The sequence below is a fragment of the Engystomops pustulosus genome, chromosome 6 (genome assembly GCF_040894005.1).
Source record: "Engystomops pustulosus chromosome 6, aEngPut4.maternal, whole genome shotgun sequence".
Lineage (NCBI taxonomy): Eukaryota > Metazoa > Chordata > Amphibia > Anura > Leptodactylidae > Engystomops > Engystomops pustulosus.
The window spans coordinates 21,847,582-21,865,459 of NC_092416.1; the positions used below are offsets into that span (position 1 = coordinate 21,847,582).

The 17,878-nt window shown below is 44.1% G+C and overlaps 1 protein-coding gene across 1 annotated transcript in view; it reads right to left on the minus strand.

Annotated features, from left to right (window-relative positions):
* LOC140134651 (IgGFc-binding protein-like) overlaps nucleotides 1-17,410 on the minus strand; it is a 41,617-nt gene extending 24,207 nt beyond the window's left edge. The window contains exons 1-7 of the mRNA XM_072155114.1: nucleotides 17,357-17,410; nucleotides 16,843-16,902; nucleotides 6,762-7,988; nucleotides 5,134-5,483; nucleotides 4,673-5,049; nucleotides 4,022-4,212; nucleotides 1,187-1,779 (exon numbers count right to left, since the gene is read on the minus strand). Of these exons, the coding sequence (XP_072011215.1) occupies nucleotides 1,187-1,779; nucleotides 4,022-4,212; nucleotides 4,673-5,049; nucleotides 5,134-5,483; nucleotides 6,762-7,988; nucleotides 16,843-16,888 (2,784 nt within the window). The 5' untranslated portion in view covers nucleotides 16,889-16,902; nucleotides 17,357-17,410. The remainder of the gene's footprint in view (nucleotides 1-1,186; nucleotides 1,780-4,021; nucleotides 4,213-4,672; nucleotides 5,050-5,133; nucleotides 5,484-6,761; nucleotides 7,989-16,842; nucleotides 16,903-17,356) is intronic.
* Between the last annotated feature and the right edge of the window lie 468 nt (nucleotides 17,411-17,878).

Genomic DNA, 17,878 nt, shown 5'->3' on the forward strand with positions numbered 1-17,878 from the left:
CCCATGCTGAGAACCAGGAATGGAGGGAAGCCATGTTAGAAACCAAATATTAGAGGTGGCCCATGCTGAGAACCAGGAATGGAGGGAAGCCATGTTAGAAACCAAATATTAGAGGTGGCCCATGCTGAGAACCAGGAATGGAGGGAAGCCATGTTATGGAACCAAATATTAGAGGTTACCCATGTTGAGAACCAGTAATATAGGGAAGCCATGTTATGTAACCAAATATTATATGTGACCCATGCTGAGAGCCAGGAATGGAGGGAAGCCATGTTATGTAACCAAATATTACAGGTGACCCATGTTGAGAACCAGGAATGGAGGGAAGCCATGTTATGGAACCAAATATTAGAGGTGATCATGCTGAGAACCAAGAATGGAGGGAAGCCATGTTAGAAACCAAATATTAGAGGTGGCCCATGCTGAGAACCAGGAATGGAGGGAAGCCATGTTATGGAACCAAATATTAGAGGTTACCCATGTTGAGAACCAGTAATATAGGGAAGCCATGTTATGTAACCAAATATTATATGTGACCCATGCTGAGAGCCAGGAATGGAGGGAAGCCATGTTATGTAACCAAATATTACAGGTGACCCATGCTGAGACCCAGGAATGGAGGGAAGCCATGTTATGTAACCAAATATTACAGGTGACCCATGTTGAGAACCAGGAATGGAGGGAAGCCATGTTATGGAACCAAATATTAGAGGTGATCATGCTGAGAACCAAGAATGGAGGGAAACCATGTTAGGAACCAAATATTAGAGGTGACCCATGCTGAGAACCAGGAATGGAGGGAAGCCATGTTATGGAACCAAATATTACAGGTGATCATGCTGAGAACCAAGAATGGAGAGAAACCATGCTAGTGGGCAGGACTGAAAGTAGATTTATGATTAAGGTAAAAAAAATGGATGCTGAGCCATACTAGGGGATTGAGGACACTAGGATTTAGAAAAGTGCCATACTGGGAATCAAGCAGTTAAAGTGATGGCATGCTGCAAACCAAAAATCACAAAGCTTTCATAAACTGGTCTTCTCCCCCCTATAGGTACAGTATAAGGCATTCTGTATCCATTATTTTGTCTTTGGCAAGACAATATTATTACATATTATTACTTATAGAGATTCTGTGACCAATGTATAAAAAGTTGGAATCCAACCTCATTCCTCTTTTACTTGCCATAGCTTTTCCAGGGTCCTTTTTGTTGAGCAGGATCTCCGCACCATAGACTCTCACTAATACAGACCTGGCGAAGGAGACATCATGGACACCTCTCTTCTTGTTGGAAATCTCAATAGAAAATTCTGTCAATCCGAGGCTTTTATTACACAATTGTGAGAGCAGGTAGGTACATGAGCTGTGGAGGGTAAACCACATTTTGTCAAATGTAACGTAATGGAGGTCTCCGAAAGCGATGCATTGGCTGTAGTTGACCGGATAGCAATCTCTGATGCCTCGCTTTACTGCACACTCTTCTCCATGTTGGCACTCAGTGTAGCGGCAGTTGACTTTGCTTGAGTCTGGATCACAGGTACATCGCTGTTGGCAGCCATTGTCCCCCCAAAATTCTTTCCCTTTAGGATAATATCTGCCATTACAGAAGTGACCACAGTCTGTCTTTGGAATGCAAACTCCTTCACTGAACACAAAGCCAGGATTACATTCACAAGTCTCCATGCATTGCATGTCACAGGAAGATGGCTGCCCCGCACAGGTCTCAGGACACGGATTCCCACACGGACTGTAATGACTGTTTTCTGGACATACAATTTCTGCAAGTCAAAGTGAAAAACCCAATAAAAAAAGATATGAAAAAAAAATTGTTACTTTAGGTCGTTCTTCCTTATTTGACAACTGTGAATGGCATCAATCATTCCTACATTATTAGTATTATAATAATTTATGATTCAAAGCTTGAGCATAGACCTAAGTGGTCATCTCATTGGTCATTACTTGACAGGACTCTAAAGGTACCTGAGATAAGTCACACCGAGCATTATGTGAGTGGTATATTGGGTTTTGTAGCACCTTAATCAATGCTCCTGGTGTTATTTAAAAAAAAATAGAATTGCTTTAAGAGAAATGCTTTAAGTACCTGATATGTATGGTTCTGTACACCACAGAACTACAATCCTGATCATTAGTGGATTATAGCATGGACAATTTAGGCAGTTGTCTAAGGTCCTCATATCCAGGGGTCCATGGCCATCAAAGCCACTCACTAGGTTGATGCTAATACTGAGGATCATTACTCTTAGGCTACATTCACATGAACGTATGGGGGGTGTATATACGGCTGACGTATATACATCCCCCATAGACCGCCATATCTTTCGACGGAATATGGCGCTGGGCCCTTTGTTATCTATGGAAACTTATCTGACTGACCTATATCTTTGAGTAGAGAGATTAGGGTGCACAATTTTTATACAGCCCAGGGCCTGTGGCAAATCTAAATCTGCCCCTCTTCCTGATGCACTTATAAAGCTGATATTCTCCTCTATAAAATGACACCAGGTGTGTGGTTTAATCGCTAATGCCCAACATAATGGGGAAGATTTACTTACCCGGTCCGTTCGCGATCCAGCGGCGCGTTCTCTGCGCTGGATTCGGGTCCGGCTGGGATTCATCAAGGTAGTTCCTCCGCCGTCCACCAGGTGGCGCTGCTGCGCTGAAAAGCATCTGAACGCACTGGAGTTCACAGGGCCGGACTAAGTGAAGGTGAGCGCGTCTCAAGCGACACATTTCTTTTTTAAAATGCAGCGGTTTTTCCGAATCCGTCGGGTTTTCGCTCGGCCACGCCCCCGATTTCCGTCGAGTGCTTGCCAGCGCTGGTGCGCCACAATCCGATCGCGTGCGCCAAAATCCCGGGGCAATACAGGGGAAATCGGCGCAAATCGGAAATATTCGGGTAACGCGTCGGGAAAACACGAATCGGGCCCTTAGTAAATGACCCCCAATTTGTTTGCATGAGTTGTAACATGAAACAGGGAAGGTTACAAAGGATATCAAATACCCCGTGATGATGGTTGTTTAATTGGTGACAGATTCTCTTTACTAACTTGATTCCTTCCTGTAAGGGTATCTAGAAGCCTTGGTGTACCATGCATTACCTAATTACATGTGCAGTTAATTACAGGGTTATCAAATGATGGTCTAAGATTGGATCAAACTATCCGACCACAAGGCTCACTATACAGCAAGTGATACATTGGGGGCAATGTTAGACAGCGACATATTAGCAGGAATATTTAATACCCAATATTTTTGAAAACACATGACTAGGATACTCTAGACAGAATGCAAGAACTTGTAAGAAACCTTAAAGCCTCAAAAAAAGTAACTTAGATCAGGGCCGCTTCAGCCATTTAACCGTTAATCTTGGATGTTATGGTTAAAGGGAACCTGTCATCAGGAGCCTTTTTATTGGCTCCCCTATGTGCCTATAGAGAATAGTGTACATAGAGTTTTTATAGTAAAACTGGCTTTTACCAAAGATAAGTTAGATGACAGTTTTTCTTTCTGTATGCAGAGCGGTGTCCCTAGTCCCCTGGGAGTGGCCAGTGAGGGGTGGGCCAGTCTTTGGCAATATATACACTATTCTGTATGGGGACATGGGTAGGTGGGCAGAAAAGGGGCTTCCATTTTCCCTTTAATAGTGGCCTTGCCATCTAATGGGCTGGTTTGACTCCGACAGCCGTAATTCAAGAGGTCCGATTGCTGGTTATCCATGCAATGCACCTGCTGCTTGAATAATCAATTTGAGAGACCCATAATATATTGAAATACAGATATACTGTAGCACATTATCAAATCCTACAGGAGATCATAAATAGGCCAAAAAGAAGAGTAGAAAAAAGTTGACAGGTTACAAATAAATTGTGTTCTCTTCTAAGTAATGCATTCGTATAAAACCTCAGAGAAAAAAAAAATAGAAAATGAAAGGGAATAGAAACCTAGTCATTGATTATTTTTGCCTAGATATAGGTGAAAATAGGCCGTAACTTCTCTTACCGCACCCAACTTTTGATCTCCATTCCCCCACATGAATTCCTTGCACATGACACACTACAAGGTAAACTGACACGGCATCGCAGAGGGTCTTCCTGTAGCCGTTGTTTCTCACCATGTCACTGATACAATTCTTCACAAACATTTCGGGAGGGACAACTTTTTGGCACCTGAAGAAGGGCCCAAATATCTGGCTGCATTAAAAAAATAGAAAAAAAAAAAATTGTATTAATATCATCGGCATGTGTCCTCCACGGCAGAAGGCTTTGCACCTAAGGGGACGTTCTGGTGCCGATTCGGAACCGGTGCCACATTTACTACACCAACTCGACAGAATTGTGATTTATGCTGTATGCTAATGGTGCACCTAAAATAAAAATGGCACACACTTCCCGATCAGTGCAGGGGACACCAAATTATTGAAGACCCTGCCCCAATATACAACAATCTTCTCTGCACGATCCAAAGGCAAACTGTTATTTCGGCACTCAACTCCATAACTTATGTTCTAAAAAACTAATTATTTTTAATGCCATTGTTTTATTATAATTTTTTTTATTTTTATCCATCAATGGGACTCCAAGATTTATGCATGTATCTGGGACCTATGTGGTAGTTTAAAAAGTTAAATATGGACCATTAGTTGCGTATTACCTCATTATCCCACATCCATTAGTATATATGAACTGGCGACCATCTCCCGGTAAGATGGCCATGCATTTTCCATTACAGTCGTCCCAACAGGTCGAATACTCATCCTTCACTTTCCAGTTCCTTCCAAGTTCCACCATATCAGTAATCGGGACCCCCTCAATAGTCTCCCAGTCATCATCTCTGATGCCATTATAGTTCCCACACAATCCACAGACATTCTCGTAAAAACTGCTTGGGATCTTGATGAAAAGGAAGACATTCCAATCGTATCGAATTCGAATGAAACTGGTCTCTAGCAAGGCATGGAAACCTGAAGTTGTGATATGTATTCTTCCATCATCTAAAAGTATAGGAAGAGACCACCTCTCATTGTTCACCTATTAAATGAAAAACGTTAAGTCACCACCAGATCCATTACAATACAGCTGACCAGGATCACCAAAATCCATGGAGTCACTTACCCTGACAAAGCCAACTTCAGAATGGACCATGGTGATATTGTATCCATGAATATGTACAGTAACCATGTCAACGTAGGAGCTTTGGTAAGAGCCATGATTAAAATGTTTTGCCTCAATACTAAATTCTGGTAATGTAGGATCTCCTCCAGGTCTGAGGCCCATACAAGTCTTAGCAAGAATATAGCTACAGGTTCCTCGAAAGTCGTAGGTGAAGCCATCAAAAGTTTTATAATGAGGGTCTCCCCAAATCTGGCAGATGGCCTCGGCATCAGGGATACATGTTGGCTTCTCCTTGACCATGTGGCAAGACTCTTTTTTCCTACACTGTGTATTCGCACAAGAGTCTGCCTCTGTGTACAAAAATACATATTAATATAACAGAATAATTATATAAAAGAAGAAAAATTACAATTTCATGAGATGGTAGATGTGTCACAAAGTGATGAGTCAGATAAACAACGCCAAAGATTCTTAACTTTGATGGATCCTTCAACTCAACTAGATTTTGACATGGGAAGACGAGAAGATTACCCAGATCCTACATTATTGGGTTCTCTTTGACACTGTAACTGTTCCTAGCGATAGTATTCAGAAATGTTGTACTGTTATATATATAAGCATTGTGTAGCACCATCTGGACGCAGCCATTGGTACCCACTCTCTACATGCTACTCTACCTGGTCACAGGTGCTATCTTTCAGTTCTTATCTGCAGGGTATCCTGACTATTTAAGAAACCCCAACTCAACAGTCTGCTTATAACCAATCTCCAGCACATTAAGGCTGGAGATATTTCTTCTCATTAAAGACCCTGACCAATAAGGTTTCCACCTGCTCGCTCCTGTAAAGTTGTTTGTCTGCTATTTTGTAACTTTTTTTTGCGCCTGCTCCCACCTTGACTTGTTTCTCTGACCTGAACCTATTCACCTATTGACCTCACTTGTATGCTACACTGGATTAACTCTTCCCATTCTGAACTTGGATTGATGTCTGACCTCATCTGTTCCTCTCCTTTTGATATCATGTGTTGGTGTCTCCTCAGCAAGATGTCTACTCCGAGCAGAACTGACCTGAACGTTTTATTGCATCAATCTACTTATAGGGGTAAATATGACCTTTCACATACTCCACCAACTCCAATTTTTTAATTAATCCAATTTTGATATAGTTAGATTTTTTTTTTTGTTATCCTGCACTATTCTTGAGAAATCACTTGCATTAGCTTCAGCACCCAATATGCTATTTCCAATTTAAGTTGTCCTGGTGGGTGGTCCTGGGCTGAAGCTGAAGCAGCCCAATACCTCCCACTTGACAGGAGCATACTGGGTGTACCATTGATTTCTCTGGAATGGTGGAGCCTATGCATACCGTTTAATAAGGGGAACTGTTTAAAGGGTTAAAACCAGTGGACAACTCATACAGTGCCGTGAGAGAGTCCCAAGTGGAGATCCACATCTTCTTTAAGTATGACAGTGTTATATTTAAACTGTCTGCAATAATATCTCAGTACAATATGGGACTACCGGGCAGTATAATTAACTCATTTGTATTTGCTTTGTCTACAAATATGGCTGCCACATTATTATTAACTCCACAGTAGTGATCTAGATCAATCATAGATCAACTTACCCTTGAAACAAATTCCAGACAATCCATAGCTGTTTTGCGGTGAGATTCCAACACTCATAACCGTAAATACAGATGATGGATGACTGATAATGTGAGATTTCCACTGACGTCCATAGCGATACTGAGCCCAAGAATATTCGGTGCCAGGAATGCTCTTCCACCTTATACCCCCTAAACTTAGCCTATTAAACTTTATGCCGGCAATGCTTGACGTCTTGGCAGTAATCAATATAGCATTAATGAATCCTTGAAGACCATAAACTTGAAATTTGGTACAAAATTTCGAAATATCCGGAACAGAAATAAAAAAGGGGTCGAAAGGAATTTTTTCAGCTGTTCCACCAGTGCAGTAAAACATAACTTGGATGGAGACATTTGCAGAAAGCATCAATGGTGAATGATACCGGATGAAAAATTTGGAAAGTTGACCTTCATGGAGTTCAAGGCTTCCATTTTGAATGTTTGAGATATATTTGACTTTTGTGTCTTGGGAAGCCATCACATACACAATATCGGTCCCATACTGTAAGGGAAAGGGGCTCACATAATATTGTTTTCCCCAGCCAGTCAACGGAAAATGTTGTTCGTAGATATGGCCACAATGGTCGTTCTTCCAAGAGCAGGTGTGTCCACTGAGTACGGCCACAATGTTACTAGACAGCACTCTAGTCCCTGAAATTTCTTCATGACTTTGAAACTGGTAGATTTGATAAGGACTAAGTTCCATGGTGAGTGGATTGCTGGAGGAATAGTTTCCACCGTTCATTATAGTCCAACCTTTTGGAAAGATCTGGATGTTAGATGGCAAGTCATAATTGATCACTGCAAACTGTTTCACGATTTGAGAATTTTCCTCATTAGGAGCAATAATGTAGTATTGGTTGTCTAGTTGGTGAACTGGAAGAACCAGAATACGGGCAGTGGAGTTAGTCTTAGAACTCATAGCCAACACCGAGATGTCATGAGTCGAACTTATCAAGATGGAGGAATTAAAGGTGCCAGAGCCAATCATTTCAACATCAGGCGGTAAATGTATTGTATGGGAATCCTTGTCATTGAGATGCAATGACCAACTGAGGTTCCTATCATTCACTGACACTGTAACCGATGTGAAGTTGCTGAAAGCTGTGATGATTATCTGGAATTTGGCATCAGGCAACGAAGAATCGGCATTTTGAAGGAAAGCAGTTATGAACTCTTGGCCAGTGTGAAGAGAAGAGCTCAGACCTACAAAAGATGTTCACAAAGAAAATTGCTATTGTGATAATAATATTACTCCTCCACAGTTTGTTTGTTGTATATATATATTTTTTTTTTATTCTTTCTTTGTGTTGTTTCATTCTGCCTGTTATAAATCATTAGGCTCTATTTGTTTAAGATCAGCCAGAAGATGAGCCTGGCAGGGTGGTTATAAAACCCCAGGGAGTCTATGCTTGATCAGAGAAGCATGGTCTTCCTAAGTGGTAAAATTAACACCTCTCGGCCAGAGTAGTCTAGTTAGTGGGGGATGAAAAGAAGCCACAGACTACATGTTTTTCCCTCCAAATTCAGACAAAGGGGAATATCATAGCTGCCCATAACTGGGACATAATTCATAATTATAGGTCCCAAGTTACACAGGACAGTTATGGGGTCTAGACACACTCCTGGTCTGAAAATCAGAACATTAGCTGCAATGGAAGGCAGCCAATAGCAGAACACCCCTGATATTAGGCTAAGACACCCCGAGTTTGGTATGGGGTTAATGGGAATAACATGCCCGTTTGGTTGGAAGCCATGGCACAATTGTGCCATCTCCCAATCAAAAGTTATGGGGTTCTGATAAAAACCCAGACCCAAAAAGTAGCTCACTGATGGGAGGGGGATAGAAAAATCCCCCTCACAGTGACATCACAGCCAGGGGTGGGGGTCAAAAATCACCTGGGCTTAAATGAATGAAGCAGCCACATAGTAGTGTTCAGTCTGGGTGACTCTATGACAATAGAAGGCTGGATCGATGCTTATGCCCTGTCCTCGGGCCAAAGAATTTCTTCCTATTCCACTAGCAAGAATTTTTTGTTTCTACTTCCATAACTGTTTGTAAGTATTGTATGTGTATTGTTTTTAATCCTTTTTTCATTTTATCTGACAATTTAATTCTTTGAGTGTACTGCATTTTTATGTAAATTAAACTTTTTAATAAGCCTCTGCTTGTAGCCTTAAAGAATCTGAGTCTCTAAAGGGAATCACGTTACCAGAGGTCGTTATTAGCATAGTCCATGTAGTAAGCGATTGCATGTTCTGTGTGAATTTATAATTGTAATATCGTGTAAGTAGTGAGTGCATGTGCTGAGTTATCATCAGGGTGCATTGACTGTGTGGTTGAGGTGCCTACGGCCTTCTTTGCATAAGTAACTCGTGGGTGGTGGCAGTGCGGATTCTGTGGAGTAAATTTAGCGTAAGGACGCCATTTTGTGGAAGTAGGCGGAGCTTAAGGGCTAAATTCTGGGACTCCATAGAGTAGTTATCCCAGTGTGTGAACTCCGGTGAGTCGGGTTCGTGACAGATTGGTGGCATAGCGGTGGGATAGTGTATAATTTTTTATTACACTGTTAAGGCTTTAAGTGTTTGGTTTAAGCAATTAACCCTTTCACTTAAGGGCTGAAGTATTCCTAATACTACACTCCACAAGCAAGAGACTCAGTGCACTCAAAACTTGTCAGTCAATATACATACGTGCAAAACAGTTCCCCTCCCCCTCTTTTCTTTTCTATCTTTTGTTTGCTTAGTGAGACCACTGCTACGATGGCAGAGGTATACAGAAACAGATCCAAGGCTGATCTGCTGACTCTCTGTGCGGAGAGAGGGCTAATAACGACGGGCCAGAACAAGGCGGAGATAATTCAAACGCTGGTGGCGTTTGATGTGCAGTTCCATCCTTCTGCGGAACCGGACCAGGGACCTCCAGCCTCAGAGGAACCGATAGGAGATGTCTTGCAGCAACCGGCTGGGCATGGCGGCGCCAGCGGTATGGACACTTCTTTTTCTCTAATTCTCCAGCAGATCGGTGACTGTGATCCTAGCCTTAGGATACAGCTGTTGATGCAAGAACGGGAGAGACAAGCAAAGCGTGAATTTGCTGAACGCCAAACAGCGCTGGAAGCTGCCCGAGCAGAGAGGGCGGCTGAGGAACGTAGACGTGAGTTTGCTGAACGCCAAGCAGAGCGGGAGCATGAGCTGCAGATGGCCCAGATACAGCTCCAACAACAGCAAAGAACTTCACCATCATCACAGAGTGAGTCCATGGACAGTGTTTCTTTTAGGCCCCGCCTGGATCGTTTTCCTGTCCTGGAGAATGATGGGGACCTGGATGTCTTTTTGCAAGGATTTGAGAGGGTCTGCAGGCAATTTCAACTGCCGCCTGCTGAATGGGCCCGATACCTTACCCCTGGACTTAAAGGCAAAGCACTGGAGGCGTTTGTAGCCTTACCTGCCTCTGTGGAGCACGATTATGAGGCTATCAAAAGGGCTCTGATACAGCGTTTTAACCTCACTCCAGAGGTATACAGGGAGCGTTTCCGTACTGTCAGGCGGACAGATACGGATAGCTATGCCGAGTTTGCCAGGAAACTGCTAAACCTGGTGAAACAATGGTCCAGAGGATGGGGTGTGACCACTCTAGAGGAGATGGATGACCTGATCGCCATGGACCAATTTATTCACACCTGTACAGCGGAGGTGCGACAGTTCATACGAGAACGGGAGCCAAAATCGTTGGAAAAGGCTGCCCAGCTGGCAGATGTGTTTGCTGCCAGCAGAGTGCCCGAGGCACGGAAACCTGCAGCTGCAGGATGGAAGGGGGGTAAGCCCCCTGTTAACTCTTCTACAGTTTCCCACAAAGCTTCTGGGGCATCCCCTTCTTCAGCATTTAAGCCAGCGGGAGACCAACGCAGGTGTTTTGTTTGCAACAGATCGGGGCACATCAGCATTACATGCCCTGAGAAGAGGAAGACCACCCCTTTGACCAAACCAACATTGTCTTCACCATCTGTTTTGTTTGTGGGTGGGAGTAAGCGGGTGGTTGGTGACAACCTACAGGAGGTTACTGTGGGTGACAATGTCACAATGGGGTTGAGGGACACTGGTGCAGAGATGACCCTTGTGCACCCCTCACTTGTCAAGCCGGAGGATCTCATCCCAGGACGGACTCTTACAGTTGCTGGAGTTGGAGGCCTCACCCCTGCATTGCCCATGGCCCGGGTGTACCTGGATTGGGGGGCGGGGAGAGGGATGACAGACGTGGGTGTAACGGATAAAATTCCCACCAATGTGTTGCTGGGGACCGACCTGGGGCGTCTGGTCTCTAGATATGTAATCCAGGATGCCAATGAGGACACAGGCATCCCTGGTGCCCCACGTGAGTTAACATCTGATATTGTTGGGACCATGCCTACTGTGGACTGTGACGATGATGCATCATGTGATATTGTTGAAATGTGTAGTAACCATTTACCTGTTTCTAACCTAGCTTTTAATGCCATAGACCATGAATGTGAGCATAGTAATGATGTAGAGTTTAACTGTGTTAATAATGTGGCTAAGAGTGGTAGTATGTTAACACCCACAGCTCTGTGCCAAAAACTGGAGTGTGGTGTGTCCGTGTCCGCTGTAACTCGCAGTCGGAGTCTTCAGGAAGCTCACCGTTGCCTGAGTCCCGAACCTCCTGCTGTCCGGGTTACAGAGGAACAGGAGCAGACTGACAGCCTGTCACCAGTGGCTGAGACCAGTCAAAGGGTTAAACTATTAACCAGTACAGAGTCAGAGCGTCGCCAGTTTCTGGACGCCCTGCACTCAGATGAGAGTCTACACAAGCTACGTGAGAGGGCTGGTCAGACCCCTGAGGAGGGGGGCAAGGAATGTATTACATGGGACCAGGGTAGGCTATATAGACAGAGCCTTCACACTGACCCCCAGCAGGATGTATCCCTTGATAGGCAACTGGTGGTACCTCGCCCTTTCCGGGAGCAGCTTTTGAGAGTTGCCCACGAGATACCACTAGCAGGCCATCTGGGGATAAGTAAAACCAAAAGTCGACTGAAGCTGAATTTCTATTGGCCCAATATGGGGAATGATGTGGCGGAATATTGCCGTTCCTGTATAGTATGTCAAAGGGTGGGGAAGGCCGGCCAGGTCCAGCGGGCACCCCTCATCCCTTTACCCATAATTGAGGAGCCTTTCCAGAGAACTGCTGTTGACATTGTAGGCCCTGTGAATGTCACCAGCAGCTCAGGTAAACGCTTCATCCTGACGGTTGTGGATTATGCCACACGTTACCCAGAGGCCGTGGCATTGTCATCCATCCGGGCTGACAAGGTGGCAGATGCGCTCCTCACTATATTCTCTCGTGTAGGGTTCCCCAGAGAGATGCTCACAGATCAGGGGACCCAGTTTATGTCTCACCTTATGCAGTGCCTCTGTAAGAAAATACAGGTGCAGCACTTGGTAGCCAGTCCTTATCACCCGCAGACCAATGGACTCTGCGAGCGGTTTAATGGGACCCTCAAACAGATGCTCCGGACGTTTGCGGATACCCATGGGAAGGACTGGGATCGTTATCTACCACACCTGCTATTCGCTTACAGAGAGGTACCGCAGGCATCGACTGGATTCTCTCCCTTTGAGCTTCTCTATGGCAGGAAGGTACGTGGCCCACTAGATCTCATGAAGGAGTCATGGGAGGGAGAATTAGGGTCACCAGAGGTCTCTGTAGTTGACTATGTTCTGAAGTTCAGGGACAGACTGCAGGCATTGACAGGGATGGTGCAGGAGAACCTGACTAAAGCCCAGGCCGACCAGAAACGGTGGTATGACAGGAACGCCAGGGAGAGAGTGTATGAGGTGGGCCAGAAGGTGTGGGTCCTGATCCCCACTACTCAAAACAAACTCCAAGCTGCGTGGGAAGGCCCATATCCCATTCATCAACGCCTAAATGACGTGAACTATGTAGTCACGATCGACCATGTTCGCAAGAAGCACAAGGTTTTTCATGTCAACATGATCAAGGCTCATCATGATAGGGATACGTGCGTCCTGCCAGTTTGCAGTATACCAGAGGAGGGAGAAAGGGAGGCCTTGCCTGATTTAGTGGCATCCGCACATGAGGGAGGGTCCATTGAGGATGCCATAGTCAGCGCCCAGCTCTCTGGATCTCAGAAATCCCAGCTGAGAGAGACACTCAACCCATACCTTGACATTTTCACCAGTAAACCAGGAAAAACCCCACTAGCCTCTCATCATGTAGACACGGGGGAACACCCACCAGTCAGACAGGGTGCATATCGGGTTTCTACGGAAGTAAGGGCTGACATTAAGAGGGAGGTGGAGGAAATGCTGGGACTGGGGGTGATCCAAGAGTCTCAAAGTGCGTGGGCATCACCTGTAGTGCTTGTCCCCAAAAAGGACAAGACCACACGCTTCTGTGTGGACTACAGGAAGCTGAACAGCATCACAGTTTTTGACGCTTACCCAATGCCCCGCATAGATGAGCTTTTGGATCAACTCGCCAGCGCCCAGTATATCACCATCATGGATTTAAGTAGGGGGTATTGGCAGATTCCCATGACAGTGGAGGCGCAGGAAAAGTCCGCCTTCATCACCCCCTTTGGACTATATGAGTTTAAAGTCATGCCCTTTGGCATGAAGAATGCCCCTGCCACATTCCAGCGCTTGGTGAACAAACTGCTAAGTAAGTCTGAAGGGTTTGCTGTGGCATACCTGGATGATATTGCAGTGTTTAGCCAGACTTGGGAGGAGCACTTGACCCACCTGTCACAGGTGCTCAAGCGCCTCCGGGAAGCCGGTCTCACCATCAAGCCTGGGAAGTGTCAGATAGGCATGTCTGAGGTGCAATACCTAGGACACCTGGTAGGTGGGGGGACACTTAAGTCCGAGCCAGGGAAAGTAGAGGCCATTGCAAATTGGCCTACCCCCAAAACGAAGAAACAGGTGATGTCATTTCTAGGAACAGCTGGGTACTACCGTAAGTTCGTCCCTAACTACAGTACCCTGGCCAAGCCCCTCACAGACCTCACAAAGAAGAAACTACCACAGGTAGTCAGCTGGACTGCCGATTGTGAGCGGTCCATGGCGGCTCTGAAATTGGCTCTGACTAGCTCTCCAGTCTTACAGAGTCCAGATTTCAGCCGCAAGTTCGTAGTCCAGACTGACGCCAGCGCCTATGGCTTGGGTGCGGTACTCAGCCAGGTCAACCCAGAGGGAGATGAGCACCCCATCCTATACCTAAGCAGGAAACTCTTACCCAGGGAGGTGGCCTATGCCACCATAGAAAAAGAATGCCTTGCCATTGTGTGGGCCCTACAGAAACTACAGCCCTACTTATATGGCCGAAAGTTCACCGTGGTAACGGACCACAACCCTCTCAGTTGGCTTCACCGGGTATCTGGGGATAACGGAAAGCTGCTGAGATGGAGTCTAGGCCTACCGCAATATGACTTTACCATTCAACACAAGAAGGGCAGTGAACATGGGAATGCGGACGGGTTGTCACGGCAGGGAGAGCCGGCAGACAATGGCTTGGGATATTGATTAGAATATCAAAATCCCATGCCATATCTCTGGAGGGAGGTGTGATAATAATATTACTCCTCCACAGTTTGTTTGTTGTATATATATATTTTTTTTTTATTCTTTCTTTGTGTTGTTTCATTCTGCCTGTTATAAATCATTAGGCTCTATTTGTTTAAGATCAGCCAGAAGATGAGCCTGGCAGGGTGGTTATAAAACACCAGGGAGTCTATGCTTGATCAGAGAAGCATGGTCTTCCTAAGTGGTAAAATTAACACCTCTCGGCCAGAGTAGTCTAGTTAGTGGGGGATGAAAAGAAGCCACAGACTACATGTTTTTCCCTCCAAATTCAGACAAAGGGGAATATCATAGCTGCCCATAACTGGGACATAATTCATAATTATAGGTCCCAAGTTACACAGGACAGTTATGGGGTCTAGACACACTCCTGGTCTGAAAATCAGAACATTAGCTGCAATGGAAGGCAGCCAATAGCAGAACACCCCTGATATTAGGCTAAGACACCCCGAGTTTGGTATGGGGTTAATGGGAATAACATGCCCGTTTGGTTGGAAGCCATGGCACAATTGTGCCATCTCCCAATCAAAAGTTATGGGGTTCTGATAAAAACCCAGACCCAAAAAGTAGCTCACTGATGGGAGGGGGATAGAAAAATCCCCCTCACAGTGACATCACAGCCAGGGGTGGGGGTCAAAAATCACCTGGGCTTAAATGAATGAAGCAGCCACATAGTAGTGTTCAGTCTGGGTGACTCTATGACAATAGAAGGCTGGATCGATGCTTATGCCCTGTCCTCGGGCCAAAGAATTTCTTCCTATTCCACTAGCAAGAATTTTTTGTTTCTACTTCCATAACTGTTTGTAAGTATTGTATGTGTATTGTTTTTAATCCTTTTTTCATTTTATCTGACAATTTAATTCTTTGAGTGTACTGCATTTTTATGTAAATTAAACTTTTTAATAAGCCTCTGCTTGTAGCCTTAAAGAATCTGAGTCTCTAAAGGGAATCACGTTACCAGAGGTCGTTATTAGCATAGTCCATGTAGTAAGCGATTGCATGTTCTGTGTGAATTTATAATTGTAATATCGTGTAAGTAGTGAGTGCATGTGCTGAGTTATCATCAGGGTGCATTGACTGTGTGGTTGAGGTGCCTACGGCCTTCTTTGCATAAGTAACTCGTGGGTGGTGGCAGTGCGGATTCTGTGGAGTAAATTTAGCGTAAGGACGCCATTTTGTGGAAGTAGGCGGAGCTTAAGGGCTAAATTCTGGGACTCCATAGAGTAGTTATCCCAGTGTGTGAACTCCGGTGAGTCGGGTTCGTGACAGCTATAATAATTGTAAGTTATTTAATATGTTTATGATAGAGCTCGACAAGACTTGACCTTGATTGGTTTCGCCTCAATGTCATGATTGCAACCTTTAGAAAGTACAACTGTTTTGTAAGCTGTGAAGAGACTATTGCACTCATCTGTATTTAAGGTTACGACATTAAGATTTATGGGCCACATTTATCACTTTTGTACACCTAAGTGTAGTAGTTGCGCCTAAATTCTGGCACACTGTTTTGCCAGAATTATCACAAGCTACAACCATCTGTGATAAGGTAATTTTCTGCCTCGTATTAATCACTTTACTTTAAAACAGTTTAGGTGCAATTTTGGTGCAGTTTAGGCGCAATGTTAGATTCGGGCACTTACATGTGATCCTGCTACAAGCTCCTCTCTGCTTCTCCCACAGCCCAGAATGAAGATAACACTCACAGCAGCACCCAGGTGTGTGACACCCTGCACCCAGTGACCTCCTCAGCAGTGGCTTCTCCTGGAGGGGATCCCCCAGTGCTGGTCTCCTGCTGCACCCCTGTAATTCTGCACAGTATCCCCCTCAGACACTGTGCAGAATTACATGGGGGACACTTGTATGTAGTATCTGCAAGCTTCTGCAAACTTGTGCAAACTTCTCTTGCTCTTGCTGTGAGCTCAGCGTTTTGCAGAATATTTTGTAAATAGAAGGTGATGAACTGTAAATAGAGTCTGCAGCTCCTGTCTGTAATGTATCTAATTGTATCTATTATATGTTCCAGTGTCTGTAATGTATCTAATGTATCTATTATATGTTCCAGTGTCTGGCTGAGCTTTGCTGCTAGAAATGAGCTCTTCTGCAAAGGGGCTCAGTGCTTTCTTCTCAGATAACGCCACCTTCGGGCTGGAGTGTTTTTGCGCCCGTTTTTGCGCCTAAATGCAAAAGTCGCACGTGATGAATATCATTAGGCGCAGCAAAACATCTGGAATTGAACGATAGATGAGGGAAAGGTGGTTATTTTAGCTGCGCGGCTAATTTGACGTTTAATCGCAAAACGGGCGCAAAAACGGTGCGCCTAAACGAAAAGGCGCAAAAACAACAGAAAAAACAAGTGATAAATGTGGCCCAATATGTATAAAATAAAATATAAAATAAAAACAATACACAAGTAAAATAGATATTGGAGCAAATCACCCACCTGTCATAAAAAGTAGAGAGATTAGGATACAGGTGCTGGATGTCATTGTGGAGATAACATCTAAATGCAAAAAAGAAGAATGTATGTGGACTTAAAAATAGAAACATAAGGAAAGAAAGAAAGTATCTGGAGGGATAGATAGATATATAGATAGATAGATATGAGATAGATAGATAGATAGATAGATAGATAGATAGATAGATAGATAGATAGATAGATAGATATGAGATAGATAGATAGATAGATAGATAGATAGATAGATAGAAAGATAGATAGATAGATAGATAGATAGATATGAGATAGATAGATAGATAGATATGAGATAGATAGATAGATAGATATGAGATAGATAGATAATTATAGAGATAGATAGATATGAGATAGATAGATAGATAGATATGAGATAGATAGATAGATAGATAGATAGATAGATAGATAGATAGATATACAGATAGATAGATATGAGATAGATAGATAGATAGATAGATAGATAGATAGATAGATAGATAGATACCGGCATGAGTTGTGTTTCCTCCTCTCTACCTCTCTGGTCTTGGTTATATAGAGGGGTGTTACATATAATTATTATCAGTAGAAATCAGGTTCTAAATTCTTAGTGTTTTTTTCCTAAGCTGTTCTAATTGTCCATGTTCCTCGTTAATGGATTGATTCATCCATCTCCGGAGAGTGTCCTGATCTAGAAGACCATTGTTAATTGTTCCATGACCTGCTTTTCAGCAGAGCTTGAAGCAGAACGTTAATGATGTTGCACCTAGTTGGGAATATCAGTTTCCTGGAGAATATGTTACTTCATCAAGATAAGACTGCGTAGGAAATATCAAGACATGTCTTAAAACCTTAACCTGAACCTGTAAAGTCCTTCCATGTCCGGCTGTCACCATCACCGGGAATACTTCAAGAGATAGTAACCTTGTGGTCCACTGCAGCAGGGTACAGATACCAGAGAGGGGGTTAAACGGTGAAGACCCAGAGATCCCTGGGGTAATGGATTTATTTGGTGACACAATGGGGCACA